Source organism: Salvelinus namaycush, chromosome 42 (genome assembly GCF_016432855.1).
Source record: "Salvelinus namaycush isolate Seneca chromosome 42, SaNama_1.0, whole genome shotgun sequence".
Classification (NCBI taxonomy): Eukaryota; Metazoa; Chordata; class Actinopteri; order Salmoniformes; family Salmonidae; genus Salvelinus; species Salvelinus namaycush.
Genome location: NC_052348.1, coordinates 7679239 through 7697265, shown reverse-complemented (window position 1 = coordinate 7697265; position 18027 = coordinate 7679239). Strand labels below are relative to the sequence as shown.

The 18027-nt window shown below is 41.3% G+C and overlaps 1 protein-coding gene across 1 annotated transcript; it reads left to right on the top strand.

Annotated features, from left to right (window-relative positions):
• The first annotated feature begins 1530 nt into the window (after positions 1 to 1530).
• Positions 1531 to 16454, top strand: LOC120034816 (neurotrophin receptor-interacting factor homolog). Its single transcript, XM_038981456.1, has 6 exons — positions 1531 to 2021; positions 2418 to 2548; positions 5637 to 5810; positions 8015 to 8176; positions 8499 to 8610; positions 15057 to 16454. The coding sequence occupies exons 1-6, from the start codon at positions 1739 to 1741 to the stop codon at positions 16007 to 16009; spliced, it is 1815 nt and encodes a 604-aa protein (XP_038837384.1). The 5' UTR covers positions 1531 to 1738; the 3' UTR covers positions 16010 to 16454.
• The last annotated feature ends 1573 nt before the right edge of the window (positions 16455 to 18027 follow it).

Genomic DNA, 18027 nt, shown 5'->3' with positions numbered 1-18027 from the left:
TATTATCAGGAGACGTATACTTGGAATACGGAGGAGGAATGGAGGGAAAAAGAGAGGCAGAGGAGGTCTAAGAGAGAGAGGGAGGAAGTTGGTGAGCTTGAGTCGGTTAAAAATGATGGGAAAAAGGGAGATGGTTTGTTAAAGAAGAATGGTAGAAAGTGTAAGCAGAGAGCTGAAGACAGGAGGAGAAATGGAAGTGAATGAGGTCAAAGTATCGGAGGTGGTAGGTGTGGAGAAGTTCTTGGAGCACGAGGCTTGCACCGAGGGTCAGAATAAAGATGAGTCTGTGACGGTAGGAGTGAAGTTTTTGGAAAAAGTGGACCCTTGCCTTTTGGCTGATCCATTTGTGGTTTCAAGGTGGGTGAAAACAGAGTTGGGTGCTGTGGAATCGGTGAGGGTAACGAGAAGTGGTCTTGTGATAATTCTTTGTGTTTCTGCTGGTCAGAGGGAGAAGGCGCTCGCCGTTAAACGAATGGTGGCAAGAAATGTGAATTGTTTTGCTCTCAAGAAAAGGGTGCCATTGAAAGGAGTGATTACTTGGGTAGCAATAAATGTAAAAGTTGACCAACTGAAGGGGAAGATTCCCGGTGTTTGTGATGCTCGTCATTTGGTGCGACACAGTGGTGAAACAGAAGAGTCATTCTGTTCTTTTGAATTTTGATGTTGAGTCTTTGCTAGACAAAGTGATGTTAGGATATATAAGTTAAACGCGGTTTTGTGCCAAATACATTAAGATGTTACAGGTGTCAAGCTTATGGGCATGTGGCAGCAGTGTGTAGGAGGGAGGTTCCTAGGTGTGAGAAGTGTGCAGAAGGGCATGAGACAAAGGAATGTGTAGCATTGGGGAAAGTAGTGGTATGTGTTAATTGTAGGGATGCCCTTGGGGCTGGGGATCAGAAATGTCCCGTGCGAGAGACTCAGGTTGAGGTTTCCAGGGTTAGAGTAGTGCAGAAGTTGTCTTATGCTGAGGCAGTGAAGAAAGTAGAGGAAAATGGGTCAAGGGGGAGGGATCCTGAGAGGAGTGGTGTGAGTAGTAGAACTGTACCAGTACAGAGGGGTAGGTCAACAAGTGATATATGTTTCAGTAAGACTGGATTTTTTTGCACTTATAGCAATGGTTATCAACTGTACTGCAGGGGTGGAACGTAAGCCGCAGAAAATTGAGGTTGTGGTGGCAGCTGCAGAGAGGTATTTGGGTGTGCAAGACTTGACATCAGAAGAGTTACAGGGTGTGTTAAGTGGTGATGTCCCATTTCAGGTTGTTGGCATGAGGTAGGACTAAATATATTTCAATAGGGGAGTAGGGTGGTGTTATATTTATTACATTTGTAGTGTCAGATGAAAGGGTATTTATACATTTTTTCAAGCAAAGTATAAGTGAGTTGTACTCTAGTCTAGTAGGTGGCGGTAATGCAACATATTTGGATGCCAACCGCCGTTAAACCTCATCGAAGAAGAACAGCGCGCATACGCTTTTCATTTAGGCACACCCTTTGCGCTACGACGCCAACCAATAACATTTCTCTTCACTGTAAACGGAAGTGAACAGTGACCAAGAACAATTTCCACGTTAGCGTTTTTATTGTTGTTATTTAGACGTTTATTAACGCCATGGAGCACAAAATATTATTATTTTAACTACACAGCATCACATACTTACGCCATGTAGTCTTTAATTCGCGTTGGAGACAGGACTTGGTTGATATATGTTATAGGTAACGATAGCTAGCTGCTAACAATGGCTAACTGTATGGTTTTTCACACTCAAATAGCCTCCATCATGGAGGTGCTAGCGAATGCAGCAGTGGCAGAGATCTGTAAACTCGTAGATGACGACTATGCAGTGTTTCGTTTGGAAATTTCTGAAAGCCAGAAACAGAACAGGGCATTGCGGAGAAAATTACAGCTTCAGGAACTGAAGGTGGCACGGGAGCGCGCAGACAGGACAATGCGAGAGCGCGTCCTCGCCAGTCGACCCAACAGTGTTAAGATCCTCGACCAATACAGAGGAATGGCAAGAGGTACTTTTTGCAGAAGGCCGAGGCTGCGCGGCCTGTCGCCGTTCATATATACAGTAGCTCAGTGCCCGTTCCCCTCTGTGTCCAGATGTGTTACCCAGAATTCGGTCCGGTTTAGGATAGTATGCAATAGTATACTTAGCTATCTTTCGCAAAGACACAATTTCATATTCTAACCAGGTCTTGATTTACTGTATTTCCTATTTACTCAATGAAAACAATGTGATGCATGGAATATAATACATCAATCAATACATAGAATATCAAGAAGTTATGAGAAGTGTTACCTTATATTCTTGCCAATTCTAGACAGTGTCAAAACTGTCAATAGTGGGAATATACTGTTGAACATTGACAGTCGCTTATCAAACCACCTCATCTCCTCAATCACTCTTTCAGGTGGCGGACATCTCACTGGAGGCCAAATCAATTTTGTGAAGCCAGTGGGACACAATGCATGGAGAGATGACCAACCAATCACTGTTGATGAGGGGAGTGGAACTTCAACCCAGCAAGTTATCATGATAGAGGTTAGTGTAATAGTGTTGCATTAAAAATGACAGTCACTTTGTAAATCAAATGTGGCCCGTTTGGTTCAGAAAGGCTCCCCTCAGCTATCTGTCTTAGGGGAGCTTGAAAGACTTCCTTTCAACAATGTTATCCACTACGCCATGGTCCCTCGTTTTGTAGGTTACGAATTTGCTTAAAATTTACATTGATATATATATATTAAAATGTATGTGTATCTGAGGTCATTTACTTACCCTATGCCGGTTTTCAACGTATTTGACAAGCAAGAAGAAGCACAAAGCTGAAAAATTACGTTTAGCATTTTTTTAAAGTACTGGCTGGCAATGTTCAGTAAAAAAGCTCCAGCGTAATCTAATATAAAGCACATCAAACGGACTGTAATTTAAAGGTTTTTATCGTCCTGTAAGTCCTCAACTTGAGCAGGCACGCTAACAAGGCTGCTGAGTTGTAGTTCAAATGAGACTTTAATAACTTTCGCCGATGTGTCTTACTTCTTACAGTCTGAATTGAAAATGTATTACATTTAGATTTTGTGTCACTGATCTCTACACAATACCCCATAATGTCAAAGTGGAATTTTGTTTGTAGAACATTTTAGTAATTAATACAAAATTAAAAGCTGAAATGTATTGAGTCAAGTTTTTGTTATGGCAAGCCTAAATAAGTTCAGGAGTACAAATGTGCTTAACAGATCGCATAATAAGTTGCGTGGACATATTCATACAGCTTTATTCAAAAATTGATTAAATTGTCCCCCCCCCCATCAATCTACACACAATACCCCATAATGACAAAGCAAAAACAGGGTTTTAGCCATTTTTGCTAATTTATGTATATTTTTTAAACGGATCACATTTACTTAAGTATTGAGACCCTTTACTCAGTACTTTGAAGCACCTTTGGCAGCGATTACAGCCTTGAGTCTTCTTGGGTATGACGGTACAAGCTTGGCACACCTGTTTTTGGAGAGTTTCTCCCATTCCTTTCTGCAGATCCTCTCAAGCTCTGTCAGGTTGGATGGGGAGTGTTGCTGCACAGCTATTTTCAGGTCTCCAGAGATATTCGATCGGGTTCAAATCCGGGCTCTGGCTGGGCCAGTCAAGGTCATTCAGAGATGTGTTGTGAATCCACTCCAGTGTTGTCTTGGATGTGTGCTTAGGGTCATTGTCCTGTTGGAAGTCTGAGCTTCCGATCACCCAGTCAGCTTTTGAGCACTCTGGAGCAGTTTTCATCAAGGATCTCTCTGTACTTTTCTCCGTTCATCCTTCCCTCGATCATGACTAGTCTCCCAGTCCCTGCCGCTGAAAAACCTCCCCACAGCATGATGCTGCCATCACCATGCTTTACCGTAGGGATGGTGCCAGGTTTCCTCTAGAAGTGAAGCTTGGCATTCAGGCCAAAGAGTTCATTCTTGGTTTCATCTGACCAGAGAATCTTGTTTATCATGGTCTGAGAGTCTTTAAGTCCCTTTTGGCAAACTCCAAGCGGACTGTCATGTGCGTTTTACTGAGGAGTGGCTTCCATCTGGCCACTCTGCCATGAAGGCCTGATTGTTGGTGCGGCAGAGATGGTTGTCCTTCTGGAAGCTTCTCCCATCTCCACAGAGGAACTCTAGAACTCTGTCAGACTAACCATCGGGTTCTTGGTCACCTCCCTGACCAAAGCCCTTCTCCTCTGAATGCTCAGTTTGCCCGGGCGGCCAGCTCTAGGAAGAGTCTTGGTGGTTCCAAAGTTCTTCCATTTAAGAGTGATGGAGGCCACTGTGTTCTTGGGGACCTTCAATGCTGTAGAAATGTTTTGGTACCCTTCCCCAGATCTGTGCCTCGACACAACCCTGTCTCTGAACACTACAGACAATTCCTTTGAGAACATGGCTTGGTTTTTGCTCTGACATCCATGTCAACTGTTGGACCTTATATAGACAGGTGTGTAACTTTCCAAATCATGTCCAATTTAATTTACTACAGGTGCACTCCAATCAAGTTGTAGAAACATCTCAAGGATGATCAATGGAAACAGGATGCACCTGAGCTCAATTTCGAGTGTCATAGCAAAGGGTCTGAATAATCATGTAAATAAGGTATTTCTAAAAACCTGTTTTCATTTTGTCATTATGGGGTATTGTGTGTAGATTGAGGATTTTTAAAATGTTATATACATTTTAGAATAAGGCTAATGTAACAAATCTGGAAAATGTGAAGGTGTCTATATACTTTCCGAAGGCACTGTATATCTGCAAAGAAAATAACTTTATGTCCTGAATACGAAGCGTTATGTTTGGAGCAAACACTACACATCACTGAGTGTCGTTCTTCATATTTTCAAGCATGGTGGTGGCTGCATCATGATATTGGTATGCTTGTCATCGGCAAGGACTAGGGAGTTTTTTTAGGATAAAAAGTAGTGGTATAGAGCTAAGCACAGGCAAAATCCTAGTGGAAAACCTGGTTCAAACTGCTTTCCAACAGACAATGGGAGACAAATTCAGCTTTCAGCAGGACAGTAACTTAAAACACAAGGCCAAATATACATTGGAGTTGCTTAGCAAGATTACATTGAATGTTCCTGAGTGACCTAGTTACAGTTTTGACTTAAATCATCTTGAAAATCTATGGCAAGACTTGAAAATGGCTGTCTAGCAATGATCAACAACCAACTTGACAGAGCTTGAAGAATTTAAAAAAGAATAATGTGCAAATATTGTACAATCGAGCTGTGCAAGGCTCTTAGACTTACCTAGAAAGACTGACAGCTGTAACCGCTGCCAAAGGTGACTCTAACATGTATTGACTCATGGGTGTGAATACCTATGCATATGAGATATTTCTGTATTTCATTTTCAGTAAATTTGCTAACATTTCTAAAAATATGTTTTCACTTTGTCATTATGGTCTATTGTGTATAGATGGGTGAGAAAAACAATCAATTTAATACATTTGAATTCAGGCTGTAACACAACAACATGTGGAATAAGTCATGGGATATGAATACTTTATGAAGATACTGTATATCTTATTTGACCACGTTCTCATGAATTTGATGATATAAGTGTGAAGCCCATTAAAAAACACATACTTCTTGTGTCAGGATGCAGATGCTGCAGGTCCTGGGGTCAAGCTGGAGAGCTCTGAAGGAAAGGAGGACCCGCGGCACAGCAGAGACATCCAGACTGGAGCAGCGGCTGGAGTGGCGCCCCCTGTAGCCACGGAGGACCCCACCACCGCCCCAGCGCAGCCCAGGACCCGATGCAGCATCACGGAGGTCAGTGGAACGCCGAACGCCGCCCTCAAGTCAGAGACAGACACCGAGACTTTAATGGGGCTGGGGCAACTGGGCTGTCCTCCTGCTCCCTGCTCAGAGTATTTACTTTATGGTAGCCCAAGGATGATTCTATCCCATCAGGACACAGGTGATGCGTTACAGGCTGGCAATGATCCGTCCTGTTCATATGCTACAGCGACAGAGATGATACCTGGTGACATGCCTGTGGGCTTAGATACACAGACTAATCCAATGAGAGGGGAAATGGACCGGTACAGTGGTAGTGTATACTCTGAAGGGTCCCTAGATAAGAAAGGGGAGGTTATAGTCATAGATGAAGTGACTGTAAAAGTGGAGGGTGACGCACCTCTGACATGGAATGCAGACGAGACTCATTTAAGAGAAGGACACTCGCAAGGCAACACCAGTGACTTCTTAGACTATAGTGAAAGCATAGAAAAAAATCAAAATGTCGTGACCCACTCCCCTTTACTCACTTTCAGGGATTGCGACCCAGTGTCCACGTCGATGGCACCTTCCGATTCACACGGTCGCGTCCTTTTCGATCAGGTATTGAACTCAAACAAAAGGGCTAGAGCGAAGGCCCTGGGAGGGGGCGCCACATCAGGCAATAGTAAAGAGAAACGGTTCCTCTGCATGTTCTGTAACAAAGGCTTCAGCTGCCCCCAGAAGGTGGAGATTCACCAGAGGGTCCACACGGGGGAGAAACCCTTCAGCTGTACCCAGTGTCACATGCGCTTCGCCCAGGCTTGCACCCTGAAGAGGCACCAAAGGGTCCACACGGGGGAAAAACCCTACAGCTGTACCCAGTGTCACATGCGCTTCGCCCAGGCTGGTAACCTGAAGATGCACCTGAAGGTCCACACGGGAGAAAGGTCTTCTGACATTTAGATCAAATCCTGTATTAAAGACAAAGATTCATTGTCATTGTTGTCAGCATAAAAGATCCACAGATGCATTTGGAATACAGAGAGTAACAGATTTCAGTGTTGAATATTCCTGGGTAGAATATTGCATCCAGACATTGTGTGATATATAAGCCTAAAAATCTGTTACCATATTGTGTTTGTACTGTGTAAGCTATATGATGGTCACAAATGCCTATTTCATTACTTACATTCAAAAGAAAATGAATGCAATTCGTCAAGTTCATGCAGATTTTTTGTTAAAACATGTGTATGTGTGGTTTTCATATGGTGTATTTAACACTTGTTTGTTTAATAAACACAAAATGGGACTTTTCATTCTAACACTTTCATTGAGACTCTCTTTAGTATACATCACATCTGATCTCGCCCTATTCTGCATACACCCAACAGTGCTTTATAACCAATATACTCTTACTAAATACACTTAAAGATTGCCTCATAATATGAAGTAAAACGTTAATGTTTCAAACAGCATAATGCCTCCAGCTCACATTGCAAGTGGTGTGTGATGCGCTGAATGGCGAATGGGAAGCGCGCTTCAATTACCAGTTGAGAATTAAAAACAGTAGCTCTTTTTAATAGCGACTTCAAAACTGTTGTAACACGCTCATGTGCGTTGCACTTTTGACGACTTGTGTTGTCCCGCTAATTGCATTATGGAACGGAAATTTGCACACTGCCTTGTGCACATTGCTGTGCTTATAATGTGAAGAAATAATAGTTTATCAACATTTTAAGGTAAACGTTCTCATCTGATGTATCAGCCTCATTGCGATTTAATGTTTTTCTTATGTAGCCTTGGCCTACTAGTTGTATGAATTTGGGATCTTTTGTCCCACAACTGTCCCAAAGTCTGTTTGGAATAGGCTGTTTCTTTCTCGCACAGAACGACAAGCTGACCAATAGAATAGGTACACTTTTCTACTGTGGGGTGTAGTAGATTGTCATAGGCTAGTGATTCTGCTGTTCGTTACTTGTCTTGTTGGCTGAAAGAAAAGTACATGTGGACAGTTATTCTAACGTCTTCAAAGTGCGCATCGGAATTCGGTAAGAAGGACGCACGTTCTGTTGAAATGAATTACCATAGTCTAAATGTAATTTCTGTCATTCTGAGCACCGTGGGTGGACGGCCTAATCAGGTTATGCACCCAATGCATATGGGTCTGGTACATTTCTCAAATGTCACATAAATGAAAATGCTTCCAGAAATGTCCGGTGCATATGTAACCTGAGGCTATCACCTGTCTCTTCCAGGAGGAGGGTCCAGAGATGGTGCTGGTGAAGGAGGAGGGGTGTGAGCAGAGTCTGGGGAACCCTGAGGGCACTATGGTCATGGAGGTCAACCAGACTACACCTCCTCCTGAACCTACAGAGGAACCAGCTGAGCAGCACAGGACCACACACAGTCTCACTGAGGTGAGCCCACTGTGAACTACTGTCTGAATGGTATTAGGTCAGGGCCTGTATCCACAAAGCTTCTCAGAGTATGAGTGCTAATCTGCATCAGTTTTGCCTTTTGGATCATAATGAATAAGATTATATGTACAGATCCTAGATCAGCACTTTTTGTCTTAAGTGTGGGACCATGTCTTTTGAATTATCAAACCATTAAAGACTCAAGTAATCAAATCAACTAACATGTTTGCATAGTACTCATAGCAATCCCTCATTTCCCAATCAGAAGCTGCTCATATCAGATTTCTTGATCCAACACAATGTTTTTCTGTACCTCTTACAGTCAGTAGACATGGAGGATGGGAAGCCTGATCTGATGCTGGTCAAAGAGGAGACAATAGAAGATGAACCAGAGAGCATTGCTCTGCTGAGTGGACTAAAGATGGGGGAGCAAGGTAAGCAAGAAATACATATAGCCTACATACAGTAATAGCTCTTCAATGGGAATAGTGATGCTTCTGGCTATTAGGTCGTTCCACCAATTAGGTGGCTTTTGAGTAGTGTAACTTGGTGTAAAAATAAAGAGCACATATTCAATTAAATAAAAAACACTTTTTTATTTTTTTTCCCCCATCTCAAGAGGTTATTAACCCTTGTGTTATACATTCTGTATAATCCCCTTGTACTAAGGGTAAGAAATTACCCGCCTTCACTAAACCCCTAAAATAAAGCATCTTAATTGAATTTTAAACCCCACATCTATTTTGCATGAAGAAACAACCTGTCATTCATCACAAACTTTGTGAATATCTGGGTTGTCCCTGTTGACAATGCAGAAAGACTGCATTTAATCAGTGGACACCACTCGTTTTTATTACAACACACCTGTCATACTTGTTTTCTTAACTAAAGTAAAGGTTTATTATTATTATTATTGCTAAAGGTACTGCATAGGTGTAACATACTTTTTCAACAAGAGATAGCATCTGTTAAGCCTAAGAAAGTAGCAGAAATGTGCAGAAAGTAGTTTTGAATGCATTTTATTGAAGGGAAACAATACGTCTTGAACCGTTTTGGCAACATAGTGATATATTCTTATACTGTACAATGAGGAATTCAACTACAAAATACTAGTCTTCTCCCATTTTTTTTAACCATTGCCCCCACCCACAAGATGTATAAACAACAACAATAAATAAGAATAAAATAAGATAATAGATACAAAAACATGAAGAACATAAATCAATCAACTCTAATTATCACATGTAGGACAGTATGCAAGTGTGTGTGCATGGACTTTGCAAATGTATTTCTCACATGTGCAGCACATAGTATTTGTTTCCTCCTCTTGCCTGCCCCAGCTGCAGCCTCAGGTGGATCAGGATTCAGACCCCTGAACAGCTTTCACAAGCGCTGCAGAGGCTGCTGTGTGGGGACGTGCTCCCTTCTTTGAATGTATGGGGTTACAAGTGCCTTTTCCAGCTGCTCCCTCCTCTTGTTCCGCTTATTAGGCATCCAGATAGGGTTGATCTTGTTCCATATCACGAAGGCATTGTATGAGGACAAATCAATGATATTATGGAAGATGACCAGGAGCCAGCGGGCAGTCATCCTCCTGCAGCTGTAAGTTCCAATCACTTTGTCCAGGTTGTCCACGCCTCCTTTGTGGTGGTTGTAGTCCAGGATGATGGCTGGCTTCCTGTCCTCACAATTACTGATCTCAGCTGTTTTTTGCAGTGTGCTCAGGAGGACCACATTCTTGTTCCTCTTTGGGAGGTCAGAAACTAGAGTGGTGATGGGGGTGAAGGCAAACTTTGATGAGAAGGCCTCTCTCCCCCTTGTTGTGAGGATTCCAGGGGGGAGCTCAGACTTGTTCTTTCTAACTGTGCCAACCATGGTGATCTTCCTCTTCAGGAGCTGCTGGCTGAGTTCAAACAGTAGCACACATAATCTAAATTTCTCATTGCGTGTGTCTTTGTGGTTTTTCTGGTGTGTAAATTATTTTATAACTTGCCGGGTCAAAAATGACCCTAAGACAATCTCTGTACCCTAGTGGTGTACAGCTTTCATGGAAATATGAACAAAGGTGATGTTTCACTTTTTCTAATGTTGGGGTAACTCTAGGAAAAGTAATCAAATTTCAAGTTGAAAAAAATATAATTTAGGGGGTTTTCTCTGCTCTTAAACAAAGTGGCATGTCATTTTTTACCCTTAAGAAAAGGGATAAATTTAAAAAAGGCTATTAAGTGCCAAATAAAGTAACAGGGTTGATAAATGAATCTTAAATCAGCCATGAATCCCCTTGCGACAGGGAATGGTTGCCTAAAATCAGACTGTTACCATGGTTACTCCATGGATATCAGTCTTAAAGAAATTGTCTCTACAAGGCAGAATGTTGAATAAAATTATATTTACACTTACTTTACCGGTTGTTTATGCTGTTGGTCCTTTTGGCAGTAGGAGGTGGAGATAAGGTATCCAGAGGGAAGTGTTGTTTACTCAACTTTTTGTGGCGCCGGTAGGTTCTGTCGCTTGTATTTTTAATCAGTTAACACATTGCACGTGATGCACAATATGTAGACAATAGCCGAATGTAACCGAATGTAGTCGACCGAAGCACGTTTTATCGCAATCTGCTGGTAGTGCTTGCCGTTCGGTTATGCTCGGCCACATTGTGCAAGTGTTTGTCACGTGCAAATTGCATCAGTATTGAAAATAAAAAACAGAAATACAAATGATATACATTCCAACCTGCAAAAGGACCAACCACACGGACAACAGGTAAAGTATAATTTTATTCAGCATTATGGCTTGTAGAGGTCTTGAGAGGAAACTTTCCTGATCCAAATGCTCATTTCTGCCCGACGTGGGTATGGACGCTTGTTGTGTACAACAGGAAGGGGCAATTAAATGCAAGCTTCAAGAAAAAAACAGTCTAGAAATGTTTTGTCTATCTATAGGTAACAGGGTTTATGTGTTATGCTCGACCCGCTCAGAGTATAAAGAGAATAACCAGCTCACCTGATTTTACACTATGATTTCACGATTAGATGTTCAATGTTTTTTGAAAATAATGTTTTTTTTACCTTAAAATTAGGGTCTTTTTTACCTTAAAATTAAGGTAAAAATCACATGAAACAAATAATAATCTTCAGTAATTACTTTGTCAAAGCAAAACAATAACTAGGGCTTAATGAGGGTGAAAACGTATAGAAATGTTGGTTAAGTGGGTTAAAATGCACAAAGGGAAATGTCAAAATGCTGAATTTTGACACGGGCTAGAAATGTCTTTATTCATATAAGCAAATCAGATTTTTATGTGCCCTATATTAAAGGGCACTTCATTTTAAAATGCAATATTGTTGAATAATTTCTATCTAAAAGATCAATGGGATGCAAAAAAAAATAGAATTATTGTGTGATGACCCTTATTCTTTAATTTTTTTTAAATTCATTCCATTAGATGAAATCAATAAAATGTACACTACCGGTCAAAAGTTTTTGAACACTTACTCATTCCAGGGTTTTTCTTTATTTTGACTATTTACTACATTGTAGAATAATAGTGAAGACATCACAACTATGAAATAACACATATGGAATCATGTAGTAACCAAAAAAGTGTTAAACAAATCAAAATATATTTGAGATTTGAGATTATTCAAATAGCTACCCTGCCTTGATGACAGCTTTGCACACTCTTGGCATTCTCTCAACCATCTTCATGAGGTAGTCACCTGGAAAGCATTTCAATTAACAGGTGTGCCTTGTTAATTTGTGGATTGTCTTTCCTTCTTAACTTCTCTGGGATATGTGGGACGGTAGCGTCCCACCTGGCCAAAAGCCAGTAAAAATGCAGAGCGCCAAATTCAAAGAAATTACTATAAAAATCTAACTTTCATGAAATCACACATGAAAGACACTAAATTAAAGCTACACTTGTTGTGAATCCAGCCAACATGTGTCACGTTCCTGACCTGTTTTCTGTTGTTTTGTATGTGTTTAGTTGGTCAGGACGTGAGCTGGGTGGGAATTCTATGTTGTGTGTCTAGTTTGTCTGTTTCTATGTCCAGCCTAATATGGTTCTCAATCAGAGGCAGATGGTAATCGTTGTCCCTGATTGAGAATCATATATAGGAGGCTTGTTTTGTGTTGGGATTTTGTGGGTGTTTGTTTCCTGTCTCTGTGATTGTCTGCACCAGATAGGTCTGTGTCGGTTTTTGCACATTTGTTATTTTGTATTGTTGTTTGTAGTGTTTTACTTGTTCTTTATTAAACATGTTTAACACTAGCCGCGCTGCACTTTGGTCCTCTCCTTTACCCCTGGAAGAAAACCGTTACAACATGTCTGATTTCAAAAAGGATTTACGGCGAAAGCACACCAAACGATTATGTTAGGTCAGTACATAGCCACAGAAATACACAGCCATTTTTCCAGCCAAAGAGAGGAGTAACAAAAAGCAGAAATGGAGTTAAAATTAATCACTAATCTTTGATGATCTTCATCAGATGACACTCATAGGACTTCATGTTACACAATACATGTATGTTTTGTTCGGTAAAGTTCATATTTATATCCAAAAATCTGAGTTTAGGCGGGACGCTACTGTCTCACTTGGCCAAAAGCCAGAGAAAATGCAGAGCGCCATATTCAAATAAATTACTATAAAAATCAAACTTTCAATAAATCACACATGAAAGATACCAAATTAAAGCTACACTGGTTGTGAATCCAACCAACATGTCAGAATTCAAATAGGCTTTTCGGCGAAAGCAAACGGTGCTATTATCTGAGTTAGCACCATAGTAACAAAGAGAGAGAAGCATATTTCAACCCTACAGGCGCGACACAAAACACAGAAATAAAAATATAATTCATGCCTTACCTTTGACGAGCTTCTGTTGTTGGCACTCCAATATGTCCCATAAACATCACAAATGGTCCTTTTGTTCGATTAATTCCGTCGATATATATCCAAAATGTCAATTTATTTGGCGCGTTTCATCCAGAAAAACACCGGTTCCAACTTGTGAAACTTGACTACAAAATATCTCAAAAGTTACCTGTAAACTTTGCCAAAACATTTCAAACTACTTTTGTAATACAACTTTAGGTATTTTTTAACATAAATAATCGATCAAATTGAAGACGGGATGATCTGTGTTCAATACAGGATTAAAACAAACTGTAGCTAGCCTTCTGGTCATGCGCCTCTAAAAACAGGACACAACAAGTGACCCTGATTCAAAATGGCCGTACTTCTTCATTACACAAAGGAAAAACCCTCAAACAATTTCTAAAGACTGTTGACATCCAGTGGAAGCGGTAGGCACTGCAAGAAGGTCAATTAGAAATATGTATTCCCAATGAAAATCCATTGAAAAGAGAGTGACCTCAAAAAAAAAAATCTGAATGGTTTGTCCTCGGGATTTCGCCTGCTAAATAAGTTCTGTTATACTCAGACATGATTCAAACAGTTTAGAAACTTCAGAGTGTTTTCTATCCAAATCTACTAACAATATGCATATCTTATCTTCTGGGGATGAGTAGCTGGCAGTTGAATTTGGGTATGCTTTTCATCCAAACGTGAAAATGCTGCCCCCTATCCTAGAGAAGTTAATGGGTTTGAGCCAATCATTTGTGTTGTGACAAGGTACAAGGGGTATACAGAAGATAGCCCTATTTGGGAAAAGACCAATTCCATATTATGGCAAGAACGGCTCAAATAAGCAAAAAGAAACGACAGTCCATCATTACTTTAAGACGAAGGTCAGTCGATGCGAAACATTTCAAGAACTTTTAATGTTTCTTCAAGTGCAGTCACAAAACCATTGAGCTATGATGAAACTGGCTCTCATGAGGACCGCCACAGGAATAGAAGACCCAGAGTTTTCTCTGCAGCAGAGGATAAGTTCATTAGTTATCAGCCTCAGAAATAGCAGCCCAAATAAATGCTTCACAGAGTTCAAGTAACAGACACACCTCAACATCAACTGTTCAGAGGAGACTGCCTGAATCAGGCCTTCATTGTCGAATTGCTGCAAAGAAACCACTACTAAAGGACACAAATAAGAAGGAGACTTGCTTGGGCCAAGGAACACGAGCAATGGATATTAGACCGGTGGAAATCTGTCCTTTGGTCTGATAAGCCAAAATTTTTGATTTTTAGTTCCAACCGCCGTGTCTTTCTGTGAGACGCAGAGTAGGTGAACGGATGATCTCAGCATGTGTGGTTCCCACCATGAAGCATGGAGGAGGAGGTGTGATGGTGCTTTGCTGGTGACACTGTCTGTGATTTATTTAGAATTCAAGGCACACTTAACCAGCATGGGTACCAAAGCATTCTGCAGCAATACGCTTTCCCATCTGGTTTGTGCTTAGTGGGACTATCATTTGTTTATCAACAGGACAATAACCCAAAACACACCTCCAGGCTGTATAAGGGTTATTTGACCAAGTTGGAGAGTGATTGAGTGCTGCATCAGATGACCTGGCCTCCACAATCACCAAACCTCAACCCAATTGAGATGGTTTGGGATGAGTTGTACCGCAGAGTGAAGGAAAAGCAGCCAACAAGTGCTCAGCATATGTGGGAACTCCTTCAAGACTGTTGGAAAAGCATTCCAGGTGAAGCTGGTTGAGGGAATGCCAAGAGTGTGTAAAGCTGTCATTAAGGCAAAGGGTGGCTATTTGAAGAATCTCAAATATAAAATATATTTTGATTTGTTAAACACTTTTTTGTTTACTACATGATTCCATATGTGTTATTTCATAGTTTTGATGTCTAAAAAAACACACATTACAATGTATGAACTTGACCAGGTAATTCACCTTTTTTTCTCTCCATATGTAGTTTTCTCTGCCATGTTTAAAAGTCTATTTTGTAACCCCTTCCTGCAGCTGATTGGCTGGAGGATAACAGAGGAGACTGGGCAGCCATCTTGGATACCCAGACGGGTGCAGCCAAGGGCCAGGGGGATGACATCACTGAGCAGGCCAGGACCAGAGATGACATAGTGGAGGTCAGTGGATGGGACAGCATCCTCAGCTCTGGGCTGGGGAACAACACTGTTAACCAGAAACAGAGAGTCGAACACAAAACAACTGAACCTAGTCTCCATGACAACAGACTGGTTGAGACAAGGGTGAGACGTAGACTTGGTCTGCGGGGACAGGGAGGTGTCCGTATGCGGCAGGAAAGAACAGACACAGACTCGGCTAGCGATGCTCCGTCCTGCTCCTATAGTCGTGATTCAGAGAGACTGATGGGGCCTCAGGTTAACCCCCTAACAGGTGCTGCCTTCAGCCTGCCTTCTATAGGATCTATCAACTGGAACATGGACCCTGCGACAACACAGACACTCCCTGGCCTTCATCCTCCTCACACTCTCCTTATGTTAAACCAGACCTCAGACAATGCCAGTGCCTCAACACTAAATGGCTACACAAGCCCATTGACAAATGAGAGTAGTAGAGATGGAATCAGTAAAGGTGGCAGCGCCAAGGAGAAGCGCTTCCCGTGTTCATTCTGTGGGAAAGCCTTCAGTTTCCCTAAACAGGTGGAGATCCACCAGAGGATGCACACGGGGGAGAAACCATTCGGCTGCCACCTATGCCGGGCCAATTTCTCACACTCGTCCAGCCTGAAGAGGCACCAGAGGGTCCATACAGGGGAGAAACCCTACAACTGTCCCCAGTGTGAGAAGAGGTTCTCCCACCAGCACCAGCTGAAGATGCACCTGAAGATCCACACAGGAGAGAGGCCGTTCGCCTGTACGCACTGCGGGAAGAGGTTCTCAGAGAGGAGCTACCTCAGGATACACCAGCAGAAAATGCACACGGCCCATGTATAGTGAAATGTAATGTAGAACTAGTTAGTTTGTCGTCAATTTTGTTGGTTTTGGATGTACAGAGAACTTCAACTGGATGAAGTGAACTGGGGAAAGAATTAGTATGAGGGTGTGTAGATATGGTGATGGTTGGTGTGATAAAACGCTTCACTGATTAAGAGTGACAAGTATGTCCCTTTTTTAAATTGATGCTGGTGTTGATAGTGACATGAGGATAGTGCCTTAATTCATGTTTACTTGATATAAAGTAGTAAAGATGTGTGTTATGTTGAATCTTATCCAAAGTATTCGAAAATGAATTTGATCAAAGCGAGGGTACCAGATTTACAGAAAATGGAAAGTGTTACCATAGTGAGAACAGTTATTCTACTTGTCACGTATCGTTTTGTGCAATAAAAGTAATGTACTTCAAAGTTGTGAGTGTTGTTGAAATTAAATACAAAATTGACTCTGTGCTGTCTGACTTGGTTATTTTTGTATCATTGCAGGGACTGAGTTTCCGTTATCTCAGTCGAACCAAAACATTATACTTAGTTCTTGAATCAACACATATGGACATTTTCTTGATAAACTCCAATGGATCCATATTGTTGGGTACTTGAATCACAGTGTTAGAATAGGGCTTGACTGTGGTTAACATTTTATAATGTCATGTGTCTTATATAAACCTTTATGCATTTCTGTTCAATTTGGGCAATTCCACTTCAAAATGTTACAAAACAAAAAACATTGATTTCAAAGTTGAACAAACACACAACTCTATGCATAAGGAATAATTTGAACAATTTCCACAGAATATTTTACAAAAACACAACTGTTTGGTAACAGAATTTCAGAAGGGCGGGCTGACCAAATTTCAACTAGTTTTCCACATCCACAGACGTCCGGTTTCGCTTGGTGCTCACTGGGTTAGGATGCTTGTAACAGTAAATGGAAAGAGGGTAGGTGGTAGGAGACAGGAGAGGAGACAATAACTGGAGAGGAGAGTGTGTGCGAGGGTGGGTTGGTCCAGACTGTTTTCACAGTCTTGCTTTGACCACCAGATGACAGAAAGGTAAAACAGTATGCCAGTGGATAGAAGAACAGTAGCAAGAGCCCTAACTGTGGTGTGTGACTACTGTGATTTCCAATTGTAGCCAATTTAATTGCAGTTAATCCATTACCAATTTGGAAACAGAATTACAAGTCTAAATCCCTTAATTCATAAACTTGATATCAGTAAAAACACTAACTAATGGTAGGTCTACCTTTACTTGTAACTTCTGTGAACTTTCATTATCCTTCCTCCTCATGAGGGAGAGAAATTAGAAAATATCCAAAAGATATGTGGGGTTTTGCTAACGGAATTACAAGGCAATGTTTCTTAAACGTACAGAAAAAGTTATCCAAAACAAAATATAAGTGTTGATGTTAGTTAGCAGGGGTCTTTACTTCAACATGATTGTGGTTTGATGTATTTCTAAAACCTGAAGACTTTTTTTCTGGGAGATGTCTCTTCCATCTGTTTGACGAGAAATCAAAGCCTCTGCCCATTGACATTTTTTACAATGGAAAATGTTTGAAAAATGTATATATGCCTTAATTTAAGAAATATATATACTCTTAGCATTCATTTGACATTCAATTTGACATGCTCTTATGAATGCCACATCAGTGCTCATGGGTCTTTTTACATTGAAATGCCCATTTGTGTATACAGTCTGCAGTCCGGTGTTGCTGGTGGGAGAGACTGGACCTATGAAGTGGCTGGTCACAAACCCTGACCCCAGATCAGGACGCTGGATCAGGAGCCATTGCTTTTCCTTCCCGAGTCAGAACCAGAACCCAACCGCAAGGGACAGAGACTCCACCACCACAGAGAACACAACCAGTGGACAGGTGGACTGAACAACCTCAGTCCTGGTGGTCATCAGATAGACAGAAGCTCCAGTCAGGATCCAGTCTGAAGCCGGGCCTGGGGCTGATAGAGATAGACCCTCCTGTTCCTATGATAAACACCACGGTATCCATGATGAACAGAG